Source organism: Panicum hallii, chromosome 9 (genome assembly GCF_002211085.1).
Source record: "Panicum hallii strain FIL2 chromosome 9, PHallii_v3.1, whole genome shotgun sequence".
NCBI classification, from domain to species: domain Eukaryota; kingdom Viridiplantae; phylum Streptophyta; class Magnoliopsida; order Poales; family Poaceae; genus Panicum; species Panicum hallii.
This window is the reverse complement of record NC_038050.1, coordinates 61,617,363-61,634,114: the sequence shown is the minus strand read 5'-3', so window position 1 is coordinate 61,634,114 and position 16,752 is coordinate 61,617,363. Positions and strand designations below refer to the sequence as shown.

The window sequence follows — 16,752 nt, the reverse complement described above, 5'->3', positions numbered from 1 at the left end:
GCTATCATTGCTCTTATATGATGCGAAATCATACTCATAGTAAAGATAAATTTCGCCTTATATTTTAAGATGGAGAAAGTATATCACCATATGCAATAATCTTATACACGTGATACTAGCAGGCGGAGCAGCAGTACAGTTGGTGATGGAGGTGGCAGCATAAGTTTATTTTTTGATTATATAGTACAACTCATGTGGCGTATGCATTAATTTTCAGTTTGCTTTGTTATGCTACAGTAAATTCTAGAAAATTTGCTTATACAGAGAGTCGAACCCAGAAGCTGAAGTGCTATTGAGGCTCCTGTAACCATTAGGCTATGTACCCTTTCACGTGGCAGCATAAGATTAGGTAGTGGAATTGGTGATATGGATGATGAGACAGTGACTTGAGCAAGGATGGCTTAACTTTACAAGGGCAATGATTTTTTAGAAGTTAAAACTTTTAGTAGCTATCATTTTGTCTTGTGTTAATGTTCCCTTTTTAAGCACTAGTAGTCCAAAATACCTCAGAGATGCATGAGCCGGAAGTACGTAGTAGTAGGTTTTGTAGCTATGGTGGAAATTCTATCAAAAAAAAACTATGCCGGAAATGGATAGCAAAGAAGAGTAGGCAACAACATATTGTAGGGAAAGATAGTACAAGTGTGAATGGTCAAAGAAAAAGAGTTGTGCCAACCAACATGTTTTACGAGTAAGAAGATCTAGGATTTGATAAAATGTACTAGAATTAAAGTGATATTTACATGAATAATCGAGGACCCTTAGGTGGGAGACAAGTGGTGAAGGTAGTAGCGTTAGAATTTCCGTACTGCCCAAACTGCATCATCATCTGGAACGTTCGGCAACGATCCAATGATCCATCGGCCTAAGCCATAAACCACACCCGCATAAGCACTCTCTGCGTCCTGCGCTTCTACCCAGGACGAACCCCAATTTCCCGATCCCCTCTCCTTGATCTCAGCAATGGCGAGCCCCGAGGTGAGCGATTCTTCTTCTCTCCCCTTCTCTACTCGCCGTAGCGATCTAGTGTCAGCCGCCGCGTGGTTCCTTTGCACGATCTCGCTCGCTTGCTCCACTCCCACCTGCCGAGCGCTGACGCCTGACGGGGGCCGTGGGCGGCGCGCGTGTTCCTCCTACGAACGCAGGCCGGCGGCTCCTCGCGGAGGACTTCTCCGCGCCCTGCAGGGAGGACCGCTTCTGCGTGCCCTGCGCCGCCGCCTTCTGCGACCACTGCTGCGGCGCGCACCACCGCGGCCAGGGGAGACACGAGGTCGTCGTCCGCGCAGCAGCCGCCGCCGCCGCCGAGGGGGCCTGGACCAGGCCCAGCCCGGCGCGGCGCAGGGCACCGCCCGCAGCGGGGAGAGGGACTCGTTCTGCGTGAGCTGCGGCGCGGGCTTCTCCTCCGCGCTGTGCGGGCACCACGTCGGGCACGAAACCTTCCGCGTCGTCGTCTGCGAGGGCCTCTACTGCGCGCGCTGCACGGGCTCGGAGCCGTGGTTCCACCTGTTCACCGGCATCCAGGTACGCATCCTAAATTCTATCCCTCTATGAGTGCAATCAGTATCGCTACTGCTTTGTTGCGTCGCGGTACGGTGGATCGGAGATAGACGACGACCGGATGTGTCAGACACAATCTAGAAACCCTTCACATACACAGTATCTTATCTGCTCGGAAACTTGGATTCCGAAATCCTGATCCTGATCGCACCGGACTTATCTATTTGCATCACGTTTCCTGCTTAACCTCTGAAATCTGGAGTAACAATTCACAAAATTAGTGTTGCTTTCTGTTCGTATCATTCTCTTACTTAGGGTGCGTTCGTTTCCTGGGATCTAAATTTTAGAGGGGTCACATCAAAGAGAATCTTGTCATTTAGAAGTATTAAATAAAGTCTAATTACAAAACTAATTGCAGAACCCCAGTGCTAATTCGTGAGACGAATCTAATGAGGTATATTAGTCCATGATTAGTGGATGATTACTGTAGCATCACTGTGGCAGATTATGGATTAATTAGGCTCATTAAATTTATCTCGCGAATTAGCACCTAGCTATGCAAAAAGTTTTATAAACAGATTTTATTTAATACTTCTAAATAGCAAGATTCTCTTTGATGTGATGGGTCTAAAGTTTAGAGGGTAGGAAACGAACAGGGTCTTAGGTGTTCTATAGATTGGGTTTGGGCCCTGGACTCAATTGTTCATACAAGTTCCTGAGAAGGTCCATGCATCTGCTTGGTGCTCCTACACATTGAAGATTAAGTAGTAGTAGGAATAAAGGTTAGTTGCTGCAAATTTGTTGGTGGTGTGTTTGGTTTGAGGACCGATTGGTGATGCATGTACCATCCAATGCTAACTTCAAACGTAACCTACTTGCTTGGTAATTTGGTGGTATGTTATGGGTACATTGGACCATTGATTTATCAGCACCTCATCCATGCAAGGTCCTGCAATAGACCATATGTATCTAGGATGCATCAACCCGTTTTACCAAACACCCCAATAGATGTGCACTGAAACAACCTTAGATTCCAATCCTTCTCAGCTTTAATTTACGTGCCTAATACAAAGATCACTGGTTCCTGTTAGGTATTGTGCGGTTTTCCTTTTAAACTAAGGCTTGTATTATCTCTCATAACGCTCATTCATCATTCCTTTGGAATTCCTAAAGCTTTCACCTGTGTTAGCACTGAACATAATGGCAGATTTGTCGTTATGGGATCATCTGACCCGAAGACTCCTCATATAGATTTATAATACCTTGTAGCTGCTGTGCATCATCAACCATTTGCGCGAAACAGAATCAAAGAGTCATCGGCAAACAGAAAATGAGACATAGTTGGAGCATTAGGACAGACTTTTATACCTTGCAACCTACCCTCTCGTATTATCTGCTCTAATCATGCTGGTACTGATGCTCATCTTGTTGGGACTGCGGTTTGCATGTGCAGACATACCGTGACAAGAAGGGTCACATCCTGGTTCCGCTGCATCCTCGCTGCAGCGGGCGCAGGTGCAAGAGCTACGGCGGGTGCTGCCGGTAGATGAGACCCAGGCACCGGCCGAGCATGAAAATCAGCCCAAGTGCTGTCCGTCCATCAGGCCATGCTAGCCGGTATTTGGTAGTAACGAGCTTTGAGCCTGGCGATAGGCTTCTGGATTCTGATCATTTCTGAACGAGACATGTCGTCATGCTGTCGTTTGATTTGTTTTCTTCTGTAACTCGGTGTTTGTACTGTATTGTATGCTGCTGCGCTTTCGGATTCTGAATTTACTGCTACCTGCTTGAACTTGAACGCTATTGTCGCCTATGTTTCGTCTTAATGTGATGGTGTTCAGTTTCATGGTGTTCGATGGTGGCAATGTCTGGAATTCATGTTTCCACGCTTCAGTTTCAACCACTGATTATCTCTAAATGCGTTTGTTCATGCTAGTTTCGTAGATTTTCCCCAGTATAACAGTCCTGCTACAAGGAATAGTTTGACTAATTTTGGGGGAAGGTCCGATGATAGCATATGCATATTCTGCAACGTTAGAATTTTGTAGTAATTTTTCATGACTATTTGCATGGTGTTTTAAGTGCACCAGATATTTCTTTTCCAAATAGCACCGTTAACTACACATACTCTGAATCTGCTGACAGCACATTCCACATTACAAATTTACATTGGTGGCACCTTGTCTATTTTTTTTCTCGAAGAAAACTCACTCTCTCGTGCGTTCATCTCTGGCTCTCTTTTCCCCGTGTATATATATATATATCCCTTTTTATCCTGGTCCCCCGAGACCAACTGCAAAATCCTTCAAACATGATAATCGTCTGCCACGGTCTCCTGAGACCAACAGCAAAACCCTCCAAAAACACAACAGCCCTTGGGGGCTACATGCACGCAGTGCTATATACATGGTTTTGGACCTTCTGGTGGTATGGTTGACGGGTGCTGAAGCCCTCCAAAAGGACATGGTGCCATTGCTAACTGATAACTGGAAGGTTTCGCGCTGATGATCATGCCAGCTTCTGGATTTGCTGAATTATCAGGTCTTTCTCCTCATCGAGTTCATCGTCACCTGTTTAAAGGAGCAAAAACAACGACCTTACAATAATTCCATGACATCTTTCCTCAACATTATGGTGTTCTGGTCAGTTCGAGTCTAGATTCTCCAACTGGACAAGTGGTTCGATGTGGAAGTAAGACAGTCATGCACAACAGTACCTTTACTTGTAGGAAGATTGTGAAGTAGCTTCAACAGTTCACGGCGATTCTCTAGCAAAGCTTCAATTATACACCGAGGCTTGTTTGGATTGGCAACAAATACCTGCTTGAGCATAGGAAATGGTTAATAGGGGTCATCCCAATGTACGGCTGCATATGCAAATGTAAGTACACTTCAAAAGATGATACCTTAAAAACGTGGAAGGCACATATTCTGATATTTTTGCTTGAATCCTGCAAAAATGTGCAAGTTAGTGGAAGCAGAGATGCATGATATATTTGAAGCGCGTGAAAAGTTAATTATTCGTGCGTGGATTTAATGTTCACGAGCATCTGTACCAACGTATTTGTCAGTAATAGCCTGTCTAAATGCACTTCATGAGATAAAAACAAAGGCCAGCTGCTGAAACTCTTCAGATAGGATGTACAGTCTTATGTATGGCGAGAAATTAAATTGTTGAACCTTTACTTTTTTTCAGCAAGCCTGTAACTTGTGTCACCCACCTTGTCAAGAAATAGAATTACCACAAGAGCAACCTAAATTGGGCAAGCACCCAAAAATTAAAAGTTGTAAAGACATATACATAGGTTGGAAAAAACTTTAGTTGGCAAGCAAATATCGTGGCCAACTGATACAAGTAGCAACAAACAGATTCTATACCAAAAAAATTTGCACCTGTATTGATGCATGATGACCTCAGCGTTTGAAATTTCAGCAAAACGTTGTGTTTAATGCAAATTGCAAAAGTGCCTTTTCTCTTCCAAATTCATAGTGGTAAATCTGGTTAGTATAATCAAATGAGTATTTTAATCGTTCAATTTGTAAAGCATGCACAAGAATAAAACAGGGCAGTAAAGTTATACATATAAAAGTAAGAAGAGACAGAATAGTGCAATGGTTATATGAAAAATATTCTTAGGTAATTTCCAAAAGAAGAGTTAAAATAATATAGATAATACCTTTAGTAGATTGATCATAATATTCAAAAAACGAACTTCCACAATGTATCGCTTCATTATTTGAGAGTTAGGAGCCTCCAGTAAAAATTCTGATAGGAACTGAAAACATGTGGCACTATAAATTTCCTTATGAAGTGAATGAGACGATAATATACTGAAGTGAAAATAGTCAAACCTTCATTGCCTGCCTTCTTGTTACATAATTATTCGAAAACAAGAGCCTTGAGTAGAGTTCAAAGAACTGGAAAAGATTAAAAAATCAGAGTGATACAGAAAAACAAACAGAATATATCTAGCATGCTGGTTGTCTGATTCAACCGTTAGAGTATGCTTCAATGAAATTTTATCTAACAAATGTCTTCTGCTGTCTTTTTGTCTTTTTATCATTGACATGAATGAACAAAGGTATGTCAGAACAAGATAGTGACCTGGTCGTAGTGGGAACCCAAGAACTCTGCAACTACAGTTTCGTGCTTGGTAAGCAGATCCTGCAACAATCTTATCAAAAGCGACCATCAATATTTGTTCTCCGACCATCAATAGTAGTTCAAATTACAAAATAAAATTTGCACATATGGATTTACCTTGAAGGTGTTCAGAGCGTCAGAAGCAATGTCAAAGTTTGGCAGCTCAACATACTCAAAGAACAGTTCAAAGCTACCAGATTCCAATATGTATCTGAAAGAGCACTTCAAAATCAAATGCATCCAGTTCAACGTTTAGGGAACTCAGTGCTATTGTAGGGATCTATCTCAAGTTCTCAACTGAGTTGAACATGGAACAGTTCTGGTCTGACGGCTGAGTTAGTACACAATGCATTGGAAGTTGGAACTAGAAAGATGTAACTGGTTTTAGTACATTATAACCTGTAATCTTGCAATGGTGTTGTATTTTTTGCCTTCCCAGTCTTTTTTTTTTAAAAAAAACATCATCTGTCCATCTTCTGGTTTTCCTTTTTATAGCGATTATCATACATCATAGGAGAGCAAGCAACTTTTATGTGTTACTTATTATAGAAAAGGAGAGTTTAGCAAGGTACACCCAAGCACATAGATCATTGCAATTTATTCTCTCTTTGAGGCATGTAGTACTATATTTATTAAGGTATGCTGTATGAATCATGGTTCGCGTCATGTCCTATGAACTACAAACAAAAGGGAATTGTAATTGAATGGGAAATTTGAACCCTTACTTTGCTAGTGTTGGGTACTTTATGCATTCTCTTAACATATTCCCACAGTTCAGTGCAATATCCAAGTTCTTGTAGCTGTAAAAAAATAATTAAACAACTAAGATTAAATAAAAGGATATCGTGCAGACACAAAAAAATAGATGAATAAAGTCACAAGCTGTTACCACGTATAGATGAAAATCAAGGAGCAATAGGCCCAAACTTTAGCTACACAGAACTAATTAAAACCTCATTGACGATTAGAAAAGTCTATAAAGGTGAATATGTGACGTAAGATGAGCAAAAGCAACTAGCCAACTACAGGCCACCAATCTCTAATCAAACTATCACAAAAAAAATCAACGTTCATGTGGCAATGGTTTATTTGACATCTTATAATCAAGAAATGGATGGCTTACCAACCAACAAGGAAATCCAAAAGCTCCAAATGATTTTCAATATACTGCACACAGCAATAGCTTTCATCATCTTTCTGCCTAAGCAAAATGCACCAGCAGTGAACCAGATCTTTTCTTACCTGCAACCACAGAACCAATCAGTTCAATACGTCATTATATGGAAACAGGTAAAGACGTTTACTGGAGAGACAACGTACTGTCCAACCCAAGGAAGGTAGATTCTGGACTAAGAGGGAAATGACGTCCTCCTTGCAAATCTCAATAGTTATTTGCAGGACCTGCTCTTGATTTGGTTCAACCTCTCCATCACCAGAGATCAACAATTTCAAGGATGCAATGTTTTTCTCAACCTCTTCCAGAGCCTAACAATGAGGCAAATATGGGTCATGTGTGCACCAAACAGTTTACAAGTTGTGTTCTCATAATTTGATAAAGAACACAAAGAAGCCTTATCACGAGCATATTTGAGACTTCTTTTTGCGAAAAGCATAATTGAGACTTGAGAGTACTAGCTGCTTTCAGGAGCATGGAACATGGGAAATAAGAAATAAAGAAATCGCATCCTGTCAACGCGGCAGAGATGAACAAAGCACTACAGGAACACGACATCCTAACAACTCCATATTTCCTCCACCGGTTTAATTTAACTAATCAGTATTCTATGGTTCATTCAAGTATCACGACGAAGGGTTCAACGATTCCGCATTATCCCATTTCAACCCATCAATACGTACCAAGAGAGTACCACAACCGATCCGAACTCCTCGGTTATATAGAAAAGGAAGGAAATGATCCCCAGGGCACAGGGGGAGAACCAAACAACCATGATGTTGAGATTACCAGCGAAACTGGACATCAGCCGCCGCCAAGATCACAGCTTTGCATCCGATTCCGCCACCGAGGTCTATCCAGAACCGGGCGCGCATGGATCGATCGGCCTCTAGATCTCCAAAGAAAAGGCGCAAGAACAGGAGGCGCGACGGGCGGGGACGCGAGAAGCAGGGGAAGGGGAGGAGGAGAGATTGGTAAAATCACCTTGGCGTGGGTCCTGGTGTTGAGCGCGAGGAAGGAGTCCTTGATGGAGCGGACGACCTCCTCCGGCGTCGACGGCCGCAGCCGCGACGCCATGCGGAAGAAGAAGGACATCTCGCGGCCTCGCCTCGGAGATTTTCCCTGTCGACTCGCCGGCCGGCAGACGGCAGCAACGGGGCGTGATAATGCACACTGTCGTCAATCTATGGGGCCCGGCCGGCCTCGGGCGGTTGCGACGCCCTTTTCCGTCTCCTGTGCTGCGATAAAATTGCCAATTCTACGATTTCAAATATCACACTTCGCAAATTTATCATTAATAATATTGACATCGTAAAACTGAGACTCTAAACATCAACAACTTGATTATACTGCTATTAGCTCTTTTCTAATTTTCTTTTCACGTATTTAGGGTGTGAATTGATCCTTTTGCCCTTCCTTATTTTTTTCACCAGTATGCATCATTTCATCTCCATTTCTCCCAGCCGAGTCTCTTCCCGACACGTGCGCTCTCTCTCCCCCGTTTATGAGGATACTAGGGCTGGCGGATATGAACCTAGGCTCAGCCGACGAGGCAGCCCCGCCGCCGGCTTTAGCCCCTGGCTGAGGCAGCCTCCAGCCGCCGTCGGCAATGGCCCCTGCAGCTTGGATGCCGCTGGTATTGGCCCCTGCACCCTGGTGCGACCTGGTGCCGCCGCCCAAGTCGGCTCCCATGTTCGGATCCAGGCAGCAGACGATGAGCCCGGTGAACGGTGGCGACAACGCCGGCGACCTCTCCGACCTCGTCCAGGTGGGCAGCGCGGGGAACGTGGCGGCGGAGGCCGGCACGTCTGGAATACGCAGAAAGTTTTATGAACAGATGAATAAATAAAAGTGAAGCATTTGGTAGATGTAAAGCATTTTTCATCGAGGAATAAAAAAAGATATATATGGTCACATACACGCAAGCATTCTAGCGAAACACACCCATTTTCAGAAGGATGATGGACTGGAATTGAAATTGACGAAGTCGCTATAGGTATCTTGCTTCCAAGTAATTTAATTTATTTATTTGCTTCTTTGAATAAATGGCGCCATTTATTCAAATAAATAACTAAATAAATAGAGCCCTGAGAAAATGCATTCGACCAAAGATGTATTCACCAACTACTATCTGTATTTGAAATATGTGTTTGTGTTAACATGAACTGAAATGCACAGTACAGTAGTACATTCATCTGTCAGTATTAGTTTCCCCACCATGCATACTAATCTGTACATATTACAATATTGTATGTATGTATATATGTGTATATATATATACTGTACAAAATTGAGGGGGTGAAATGCACAGTCAAAAAAGAGATAGCCATGCATTAAGTCTTTTGGGGGTAAATTAAAATAAAAATAGCTTGTGGCCTTCTCCTCGTTCTGCCTTCCAATGAAGACGTACCCCAAGAACAGAACACAATTGTGTCTTCTGATGAAGCTTTCCTCGCGTGCGTGCATGGATCTGCATCTGCATGTGCCTCTTCCCCTCTGCATGCAAGAACTGTCCTACCATTACTAGCTCCTCAGGTGCTGCAATGCTGAATGGTCACCACTCCTCGATCACCGGCGACGAGTACCGGTAGAGGTCGTAGGGTGCCCAGAGGTAGTCCACGGAGCATGGCCGCCGGGTGTCGAGCCGGAGCCACGGCTTGCCCTTGCCGCTCCAGTGAAGGAGGCTGATGGGGCCCGGGTGGAGCCCCCGGCAGCGGCCCTCGACGTTGTCGCCGCCCAGCCCGTGCTGGTTCCACCGGTGGTCCACCGCCCGGATGTGCCCGGCGAAGACCAGCAGGAACGGCGGCAGCGAGCCGAGGTGGTAGATCCGGCGCCGCTTCTGCACGGCCATCCACTCCTCCACCCGCCGCGTGTACCCGCCGGCGCGCCACTTGACGAAGTCCATCACCATGACCCCCGTGTTGAAGTAGCAGGGCCGGCGGCCGCGGAACGTGCCGTTGAGCGCCAGGTGCGACCAGAAGGCGTCAGTGAAGTAGTTGCTGAAGTTGGCGTGGCAGTACTCCGGCGCCGCCAGCACGTGCCCGGCGAGGTCCACGGAGGCCAGCGTCCGGATGTCGTCCACCACGATCACGTCGGAGTCCAGGTAGGTGACACGGCGCACGTCGGCGGGCAGCGTGTCGGCGAGGTAGACGCGCGCGTAGTTGAGCGGCTGGTCCAGCTCCTGCCGCACCGACCGGGAGATGCGGTTGCGGACGCGCGACGGGTCGAAGCGGTAGACTCGGAGGTCCAGCGACGGGAAGGAGGCGCGCAGCGCGGCGACGAGGCCGTGGTCGTCGACCTCCGCGGTGAGGAAGTGGAACACCATGCTCTCGGGGCACGCCGTGTGCTGCAGGATGGAGAGCACGGCGGCCATGGTGCCGCGCAGGTAGTTGGCGTCCAGCGTCATGGCGATGTCCACCCTGCCGCCGCCGTCCGCCGCGCACTCGGCGCCGTTCCAGAACGCGGGCGCCTCCCTGAACATCTGGGCCGACGAGGAGGACGGCTGCCGGATCATCATGGCGCCAACGCGGGCGCCGGTGACGGCATGACCGGCACCAAGGATAATAACAATAAAGATGGCCACGACAATGGTGCAATTGCAAGACATTGTCTGTCGCCGGAGAGGGGGGACGCAAGGACCGAAAGGCGGCCGAGCAGGGCTGCCGGCAGCGATGACGGCGGCGAAGAAGGCGAAGCGGGGGAGGTGGTGGCCGCCCTGGTCCTTGGAAATGGTGGGTGAAGGGTTTAGGAGGCGAGAGGGCCCACCATTGGAATGGCGGGGAAAGAAGGTGAAGGAGTGGAGGGCAGAGGGATACATAAAGGTCGCGTCAATGGAGGACGGTAGGCATTGGGGTGGAGGGCTAGGAGACAAGGTAGGAGAAGGATGGAAGATGATGGCTGTTGGCTAACGCTTGCTTGGTGCCGCCTATACTTGGGTGATTCCCTTTTTCCAACATTGCTTGATGCCTATACTTGGATTGTTCACAAGTCCAGGATGCCATTGAGAAAGAATCGAGGCTCTCTCAGATGCAATTGCAAACAGGTGCTGATGATAAAATTAGCAAGTAGCAACAGACCCTTCTGAAACAAGGAACCAAGCGAAACGAGTAAACTATGTTTATCTAAGTCTGTTACTGTCCAGCAGATACCACGGGGCACTGGCACGCAGTCACAAAATTGGTACAGCTCAAGTGAAAAATAATACAAATTGTCCACATGAGAACTACACTTCTCCCGTGTGCAGGATAATATCTCATTTAGTACAGATCATCTTCCAAGTAGTGGAAGTTCAAAAGGGTAAACGACATCAGATCAAGGGGATGCCCCCACCAGCATATTCAACCTCCTGTCACGAGAAAAAGAGATGATCAGTTGAGGCAGCCAATATATAATGAGAAACATCACATGTCACTTGGAAAGCAAACATGTTATTGAACCTGTAGAACTGTTGGTTTGGAAGGTATTGAAATGGGAGGTACAGGGATGTGTGTAAATGGATTGAATTTGGCTCCACTTATAAAGCATGTTTTAATCGGTGCAGTAAAATTGGCACATTTCATTAAGGTAAAGATGTACTGGCAGTGAACATTAATTGGTGGATCAGCCAGGAGAGGAAGTGTTCCATCTGATACCCCACAATTATCCATGGTTTAAACCAGTACAGGAAACTAGTTGCAACAACTTTCAAAAACATGGGTCAGCAGAGCCGAAAAGTAATATGTATCATTAGTTGAAGAATGCAACCAACAATTCAAATTAATAAGGTGAAAAGTAGTTTGAGACAAGCTTCTAAAAATAATGTTGATTGAACAAGCCCCTTAAACCAAAAATTGGAAGTCAAGAAATTAAGAGGTTCGGAACATACCCGAGCAGGTGCCAGTGAAGATACCCAATCTGATGGGTTTGTTGGAAGAAGACCCAACGTATTAAGCTGCAGAAGCAAATATATTAATTACCTGAAATGCATATAAATTACAAGATTATTCTGTTCAACAAACCATGTTAGTGGAACGTACCTTCCATACACCCAAACCCATAGCAGCCAAATTTAGAGCAATGAAGAGCAATTTAGGAGCAATAGTATCCACCCTAGGGTCCTTAAATGGTTCAAAAACTGCAAAGACAAGGAAGAGATGTTTCATAAGAAAAGGCCCAACGCCTGAAAAGGCAACTAAGGTAATCACTATTTTGATATGTGCTGGCTTGATTCTATGCTTGATATGACCTAAAGAAATGATTAATGCATCCCAAGCTAGAAAGAGAACCCGAAGTAACATGTCCTGTTTCCAGGAGAACATAAAAGCAGAGTGACAGTAGTATTTGTTAATGGTTATACAGTTCTGAACTTCTGATTAAGATTACATTCAATTTTTTTTTCATCAAGTGCACTCATCACTGGGGTGGGGGAACAAATAACAAGATTAGAGACCAGAAACAAAGAAGATTTTTGTAGTCCACAGTGAATCTTTGAAAATTAACAAAGCTAGAATTCAAGTGACACCTAGGGGTATTGCGCCAATAGCTGCATTGTCATGAACTCATTGTTCAAAATTTGAGCACTGGGAGACCTTATTACATTGCTCCGGAGACTCCAGAATAATATTTTGTTGCATCGACTATTCAGCTTTAAATCAGGCACAAGGCAGCACCGACACTGCATTCTTTTATGGGGTCATATCATACATAAAACAAATAAGTAAATAATTTTCCACACAATGCGCCTATAGAAGACCAAAGAGTTTATGCAAATACATTACTAACATGAAAACATTGCAAGTTCAGTATAGGTAGTCATGCACATAATATGGCTGCCCTGAAATGGTTCGGGATTAGGAATTTATAGCCCATACATATCTACTGAAGAACACTAACTCCTATTTTAGGAATCATAAACGTGAACACATCTTATTTATCCATTGAACAAGGATTATAAGAGTATGAAATTATCTTATTTTCCCAGACTAAGATCCACCTAAGGTCACTTGCACATCCAGAATAATTCAATGTGGGCACACATCAGGCAATCAACATTTACAACAGATTTGTTTTGAATAGACACATCATGCTACGAAAAAAATGTAGATCAGAATATGGAAGTCAGCAGAAGCAACCAGACAGACTGAAACAGAAGTCACAGAATCACAAGGATAGGGTACTGAACGACATCTTACCTCCTAGTCTCACTTGAGCAGCTATTCTAAAGTTCTCGAACAGCTATGCTAAAGTTCTAATTCTAATTAACTGGGTAACGAATTGTACCAAGCTGCTGTCCTAAAGTAGAATGTAGAGAATTCGCTTGGACAGAAGGCAAAGCAATACCTTTTCCGACGGATCGGAGGGCGCTGATGGGCTGCCACAGAGCGGAGAAGGTGATGCCGATGCTGAAGAGGTGGACGGTGCTCCCGGCCATCCACATCATAAATCCCATCATCATGAGGTTCTTGAACGGCGCCTGCGCAACCTCCCACGCTTTCTGCTCGCACCAAGAGAGCACACGCGGATCAGGATCCAGGCCCCGCAAAGCCCTGCGCTACGCCTACCATCCGAGCTGCCAGGTGGCGCCGAGCGCGGCCCGGATCTGCTGGGTCAACCACTCGAGGTCGAGGGAGGATCGATCGGGACTAACCTGCGCCTTCCATGCGGTCTCGGAGTCCTTCCGCTGGCGCGCGCCGGCGGCGTCGTCCTGCGGGGCAGCGGAACCATGTGAATTCCGGTATCCCGTACCCAAGCGAGCGAGAAAACGGTAGGAGAAAGAGGGGTGCTGGGCTTACGGCGTCGGGCGCGGATCTGGTGAAGCCGGGGGGGTCCGGGACGGCGGGGGAGGCGGAGGAGGAGGAGGCATCGTGGAGCTCCACCGCCCAGCGGCGGGCGAGGCCCTTGCCCTTCTCCATCGCCACTGCTCGGGGGATCGACGGCCTGCCCTGCTGCCGCCGCGGGCTTCGGTTTCGGCGCTGGTGCGAGGCTGGGATCGGGACGCGGGGCGCCGGCGACTGCTCCTCCCAAGTTGCAACAGCCCAACTAGTGGGACGGTGGTTTTTTCGGATAGGTCCTTACGTGATCGCGTATTCACGTATTGGTCCCGTAGCCTGCTCGGGGAGCGCGTGGGCTGTGCTGTGGTACTTTGTGGTGCTGGGCCTGTTTGGCTCGAGGCCCACGGTTTGAGGCATTGTCAACCGCGGAGCCACGAGGTCTCTTTACATGCCCAAGTTCCTAACGAAAAAACGTCAACACGGCTCCACATAAATATTAGATAATTTAAGAGGTTCCTTCACATTTGAATAGGAAGTCAATGTGAAGCAGGTGATGGGAATGGGATTTCTTTATGAGCAGAGGGGAAAAAAATCTTATGTGCCAAGAGCTCTTGATCTTTTCACTGCCAGTAGAAATTATGAGTTGCCTTATGTGCATTTGATTGGAATTTTCACTCCCATCTGTTTGGATTGACGACCATTTTACCGAGACACGAAATTGGTGTTATATTGTTTTTTTCCTTCCTCCTCCCCATTTCCTCATTGTTCTTCCTCTCGTAAACTTGGTGGCAATGAACACTTAATACTATGGTAACCTTGATAGTAGTTTAGATAATCAAGACAACTAGTCAAAAGGCTTCAACATAAGCAAGGGGTGTTTAGTTCCTGTCCATATATTTGTACACTCCCGGCCTTAGGCCTTGCTTGGATAAACCTTTTGGCACTTTAAAGTGCCAGAAAATCCTGGTGTAGTCTAGTGTGAACAATTTATATTCAGCTAAACATTCCGGCATGTCATTGTGGCCCGCAAGGTTTTTCAAACTGTTGTTTGTATCCAAATCGCCGGACCAATGGCATAGACCAAGATTTTTCCTGATCATATCGTCCCCTCCCGTTCGTCGGACAGCCGGAGAGCTCCTTGCTGCTCAAGAACACTCTTTGTGGCCATGAATTTTCCCCACCATTTCCAGTTTTCATCCACAAGAACATTCCCGGCCAAAGAGGACAAACATGTGGCTCTGGGTCGTCTCCCTCCAAGGGCCTCGCTGCCCCAGCGCCCCCACCTCCCTACGAAGAATCCGGGACGATCACACCTGGCCCAATCACTCTTCCCCTTCCTAGCCGCGCTATCCAGCTCTCCACACTCCTTCCCGCCCTTTACCCCACACCGCCTTATCCTCGCCGCGGCACCAACCGCCAAAGCCATCGACCTCACCTCACTTGCTAGTTACAGCTTGATTTACGGAACCTCCCCGAGCTCTCCCCGGCCATGGAGGAGCTCCTGCTGCGCCACGCCGGCCTCCCGCGGCCGGTGGCGCCGCGCCGCCGGCTACGCGTTGTCGCCGTCGCGCTGCGGACCAGGCCCACCAGCCTCGCCGTCCCGGGCCTTCCGCCAGCGCCCGCGGCGCCGCCGTCGCTGTCGCCGCTGCCGGCGCCGGAGCCCGTGCTGCCGTCGCCGCCCGTGGCCGCGGACGCCGCGGCGGTGCTGCTGGCGGCTGGCGTGCCGCCCGCGGACCTCCGGCGCGCGGCTGGCATGTGCCCGGAGCTGCTGTCCGTGCCCGCGGAGACCATCGCGGCCGCGCTCCGGTTCCTGACGGAGGAGGCGGGCGTCCCGGAGGCCGACCTCCCGCGCGTGCTCCGCCGGCGGCCGCGCCTGCTCGTGTCCCCCGTCGCGGCGCGGCTCCGGCCCACGCTCTACTTCCTGCGCGCGCTCGGCGTGCCCGACCTGCACCGCCGCGCGGACCTGCTGTCCTTCTCCGTGGAGGACAAGCTGCTCCCCCGGATCGAGTTCCTCGAGTCGCTGGGCCTGCCCTCCCGCGCCGCGCGCTCCATGGCGCGCCGCTTCCCGGCCCTCTTCTGCTACGGCGTGGAGGGGAACATGCGGCCCAAGGCGGAGTACCTCCTGGGCGCCATGGGCCGCGACGCCGGCGAGCTGCTCGAGTTCCCGGAGTATTTCTCGTACGCGCTCGCCACGCGCATCGCGCCGCGCCACGAGGTGTGCGCGGCGCGCGGGGTGAGGCTGCCGCTGCCCGCCATGCTCCGCCCCGGGGAGGCCAAGTTCCGCGCCACGCTCGCGGGGTGCGTCGGGTCCACGCCGCCCCGGAGGCGGTCGCCGCTGTGGCACGCCACGTGGGTGGACGACGGCGACCATGGCGCCAGCGCGGCGGCGGTGTGATGGCCGGACGGCGCCGGCGATCGCGCGCGTTGGTAGCGAGCGAGTGGTTGTCGGTGGTGTAACATGTGCATACGGATTGGCATTGGTCGCTTGTAAGTATGATACCATGAATCTAGTTGGTTCCATTGTTGCATTGCAACTACATGAAGTGAACAAAAGCATTGGCTACTTACCTTTGCATAGAATTGGATTAGATACATATTATTATATCACAAGTTAACAATTGAAGTTCACTATAACTTGTAATAAAATGTTGAATGTACAAGGTCGTCCATTCACCAGACCAATTTGCATCCCGAACGGCAGGGGCCGGTGCCCTCGAGCATCTAGATGACTTCAGCCGCGTCGTTGGGATCATCAGCTAGAAGAGGGTATCATGACGCTCGAGCTGGACATGTCCTTCGCCGACACCACTTCATTCACGTTAAACTCTCGGGTGACGTTAGGTATCGCCAGCGAGATTATGGATCGCATCAGCTGAGTCGGTCTTTCGGAGGTGCTTACAGATACAGGATTACGTGCCAAAATACATGCGAGCGTACGAATGTGTATATGAGCATTTGCGTCTGTATTGTGTTTAAAAAAATTATCAATGATCAAAGTATGATCTCGCCCACACCAGACCAAACAACACATTACATTATGATGAGAACAGAGAGGTAAACAAAATCAGTTATGGGCCAATGTATAAGGTCAGCTCAACCCGTTCCATAGTCCATTTGCATTGCTAAAAGGCATACTCCATGTGAATATGTGATACCCGGAACACATTCATTGGAAGTGGGAACATGTCC

The 16,752-nt window shown here is 47.8% G+C and overlaps 5 protein-coding genes across 6 annotated transcripts; 2 read left to right on the top strand and 3 right to left on the bottom strand.

Moving 5' to 3' along the window:
- Positions 1 to 152: 152 nt before the first annotated feature.
- Positions 153 to 3,325, top strand: LOC112876137. Its single transcript, XM_025940187.1, has 2 exons — positions 153 to 1,521; positions 2,951 to 3,325. The coding sequence occupies exons 1-2, from the start codon at positions 964 to 966 to the stop codon at positions 3,041 to 3,043; spliced, it is 651 nt and encodes a 216-aa protein (XP_025795972.1). The 5' UTR covers positions 153 to 963; the 3' UTR covers positions 3,044 to 3,325.
- A 402-nt stretch (positions 3,326 to 3,727) lies between these two features.
- LOC112877650 (putative MO25-like protein At4g17270) lies at positions 3,728 to 8,007 on the bottom strand. The gene is made up of 11 exons (XM_025941997.1): positions 7,799 to 8,007; positions 6,961 to 7,125; positions 6,764 to 6,882; positions 6,366 to 6,440; positions 5,758 to 5,851; positions 5,602 to 5,661; positions 5,349 to 5,414; positions 5,174 to 5,272; positions 4,403 to 4,447; positions 4,214 to 4,316; positions 3,728 to 4,067 (listed from the first exon to the last, which is right to left on the bottom strand). Exons 1-11 carry the CDS (start codon positions 7,907 to 7,909, stop codon positions 4,006 to 4,008), a joined length of 999 nt encoding a protein of 332 aa, XP_025797782.1. The 5' UTR covers positions 7,910 to 8,007; the 3' UTR covers positions 3,728 to 4,005.
- Positions 8,008 to 9,166: 1,159 nt separating this feature from the next.
- LOC112878092 (probable galacturonosyltransferase-like 4) lies at positions 9,167 to 10,421 on the bottom strand. Its single transcript, XM_025942493.1, has one exon. It carries the CDS (start codon positions 10,419 to 10,421, stop codon positions 9,369 to 9,371), a length of 1,053 nt encoding a protein of 350 aa, XP_025798278.1. The 3' UTR covers positions 9,167 to 9,368.
- Positions 10,422 to 10,895: 474 nt separating this feature from the next.
- On the bottom strand, positions 10,896 to 13,846 carry LOC112878090 (ER membrane protein complex subunit 4). Its single transcript, XM_025942492.1, has 6 exons — positions 13,585 to 13,846; positions 13,440 to 13,496; positions 13,133 to 13,286; positions 11,830 to 11,927; positions 11,679 to 11,744; positions 10,896 to 11,159 (listed from the first exon to the last, which is right to left on the bottom strand). The coding sequence occupies exons 1-6, from the start codon at positions 13,702 to 13,704 to the stop codon at positions 11,121 to 11,123; spliced, it is 534 nt and encodes a 177-aa protein (XP_025798277.1). The 5' UTR covers positions 13,705 to 13,846; the 3' UTR covers positions 10,896 to 11,120.
- A 1,058-nt stretch (positions 13,847 to 14,904) lies between these two features.
- On the top strand, positions 14,905 to 16,576 carry LOC112876663 (transcription termination factor MTEF1, chloroplastic-like). Of its 2 annotated transcripts, none has more exons than XM_025940821.1 (2): positions 14,905 to 16,050; positions 16,265 to 16,576. In XM_025940821.1, exon 1 carries the CDS (start codon positions 15,053 to 15,055, stop codon positions 15,956 to 15,958), a length of 906 nt encoding a protein of 301 aa, XP_025796606.1. In that variant the 5' UTR covers positions 14,905 to 15,052; the 3' UTR covers positions 15,959 to 16,050; positions 16,265 to 16,576. The 2 variants fall into 2 exon arrangements, with proteins under 2 accessions (XP_025796606.1, XP_025796605.1); XM_025940820.1 differs by having other exon boundaries at positions 16,225 to 16,576.
- The last annotated feature ends 176 nt before the right edge of the window (positions 16,577 to 16,752 follow it).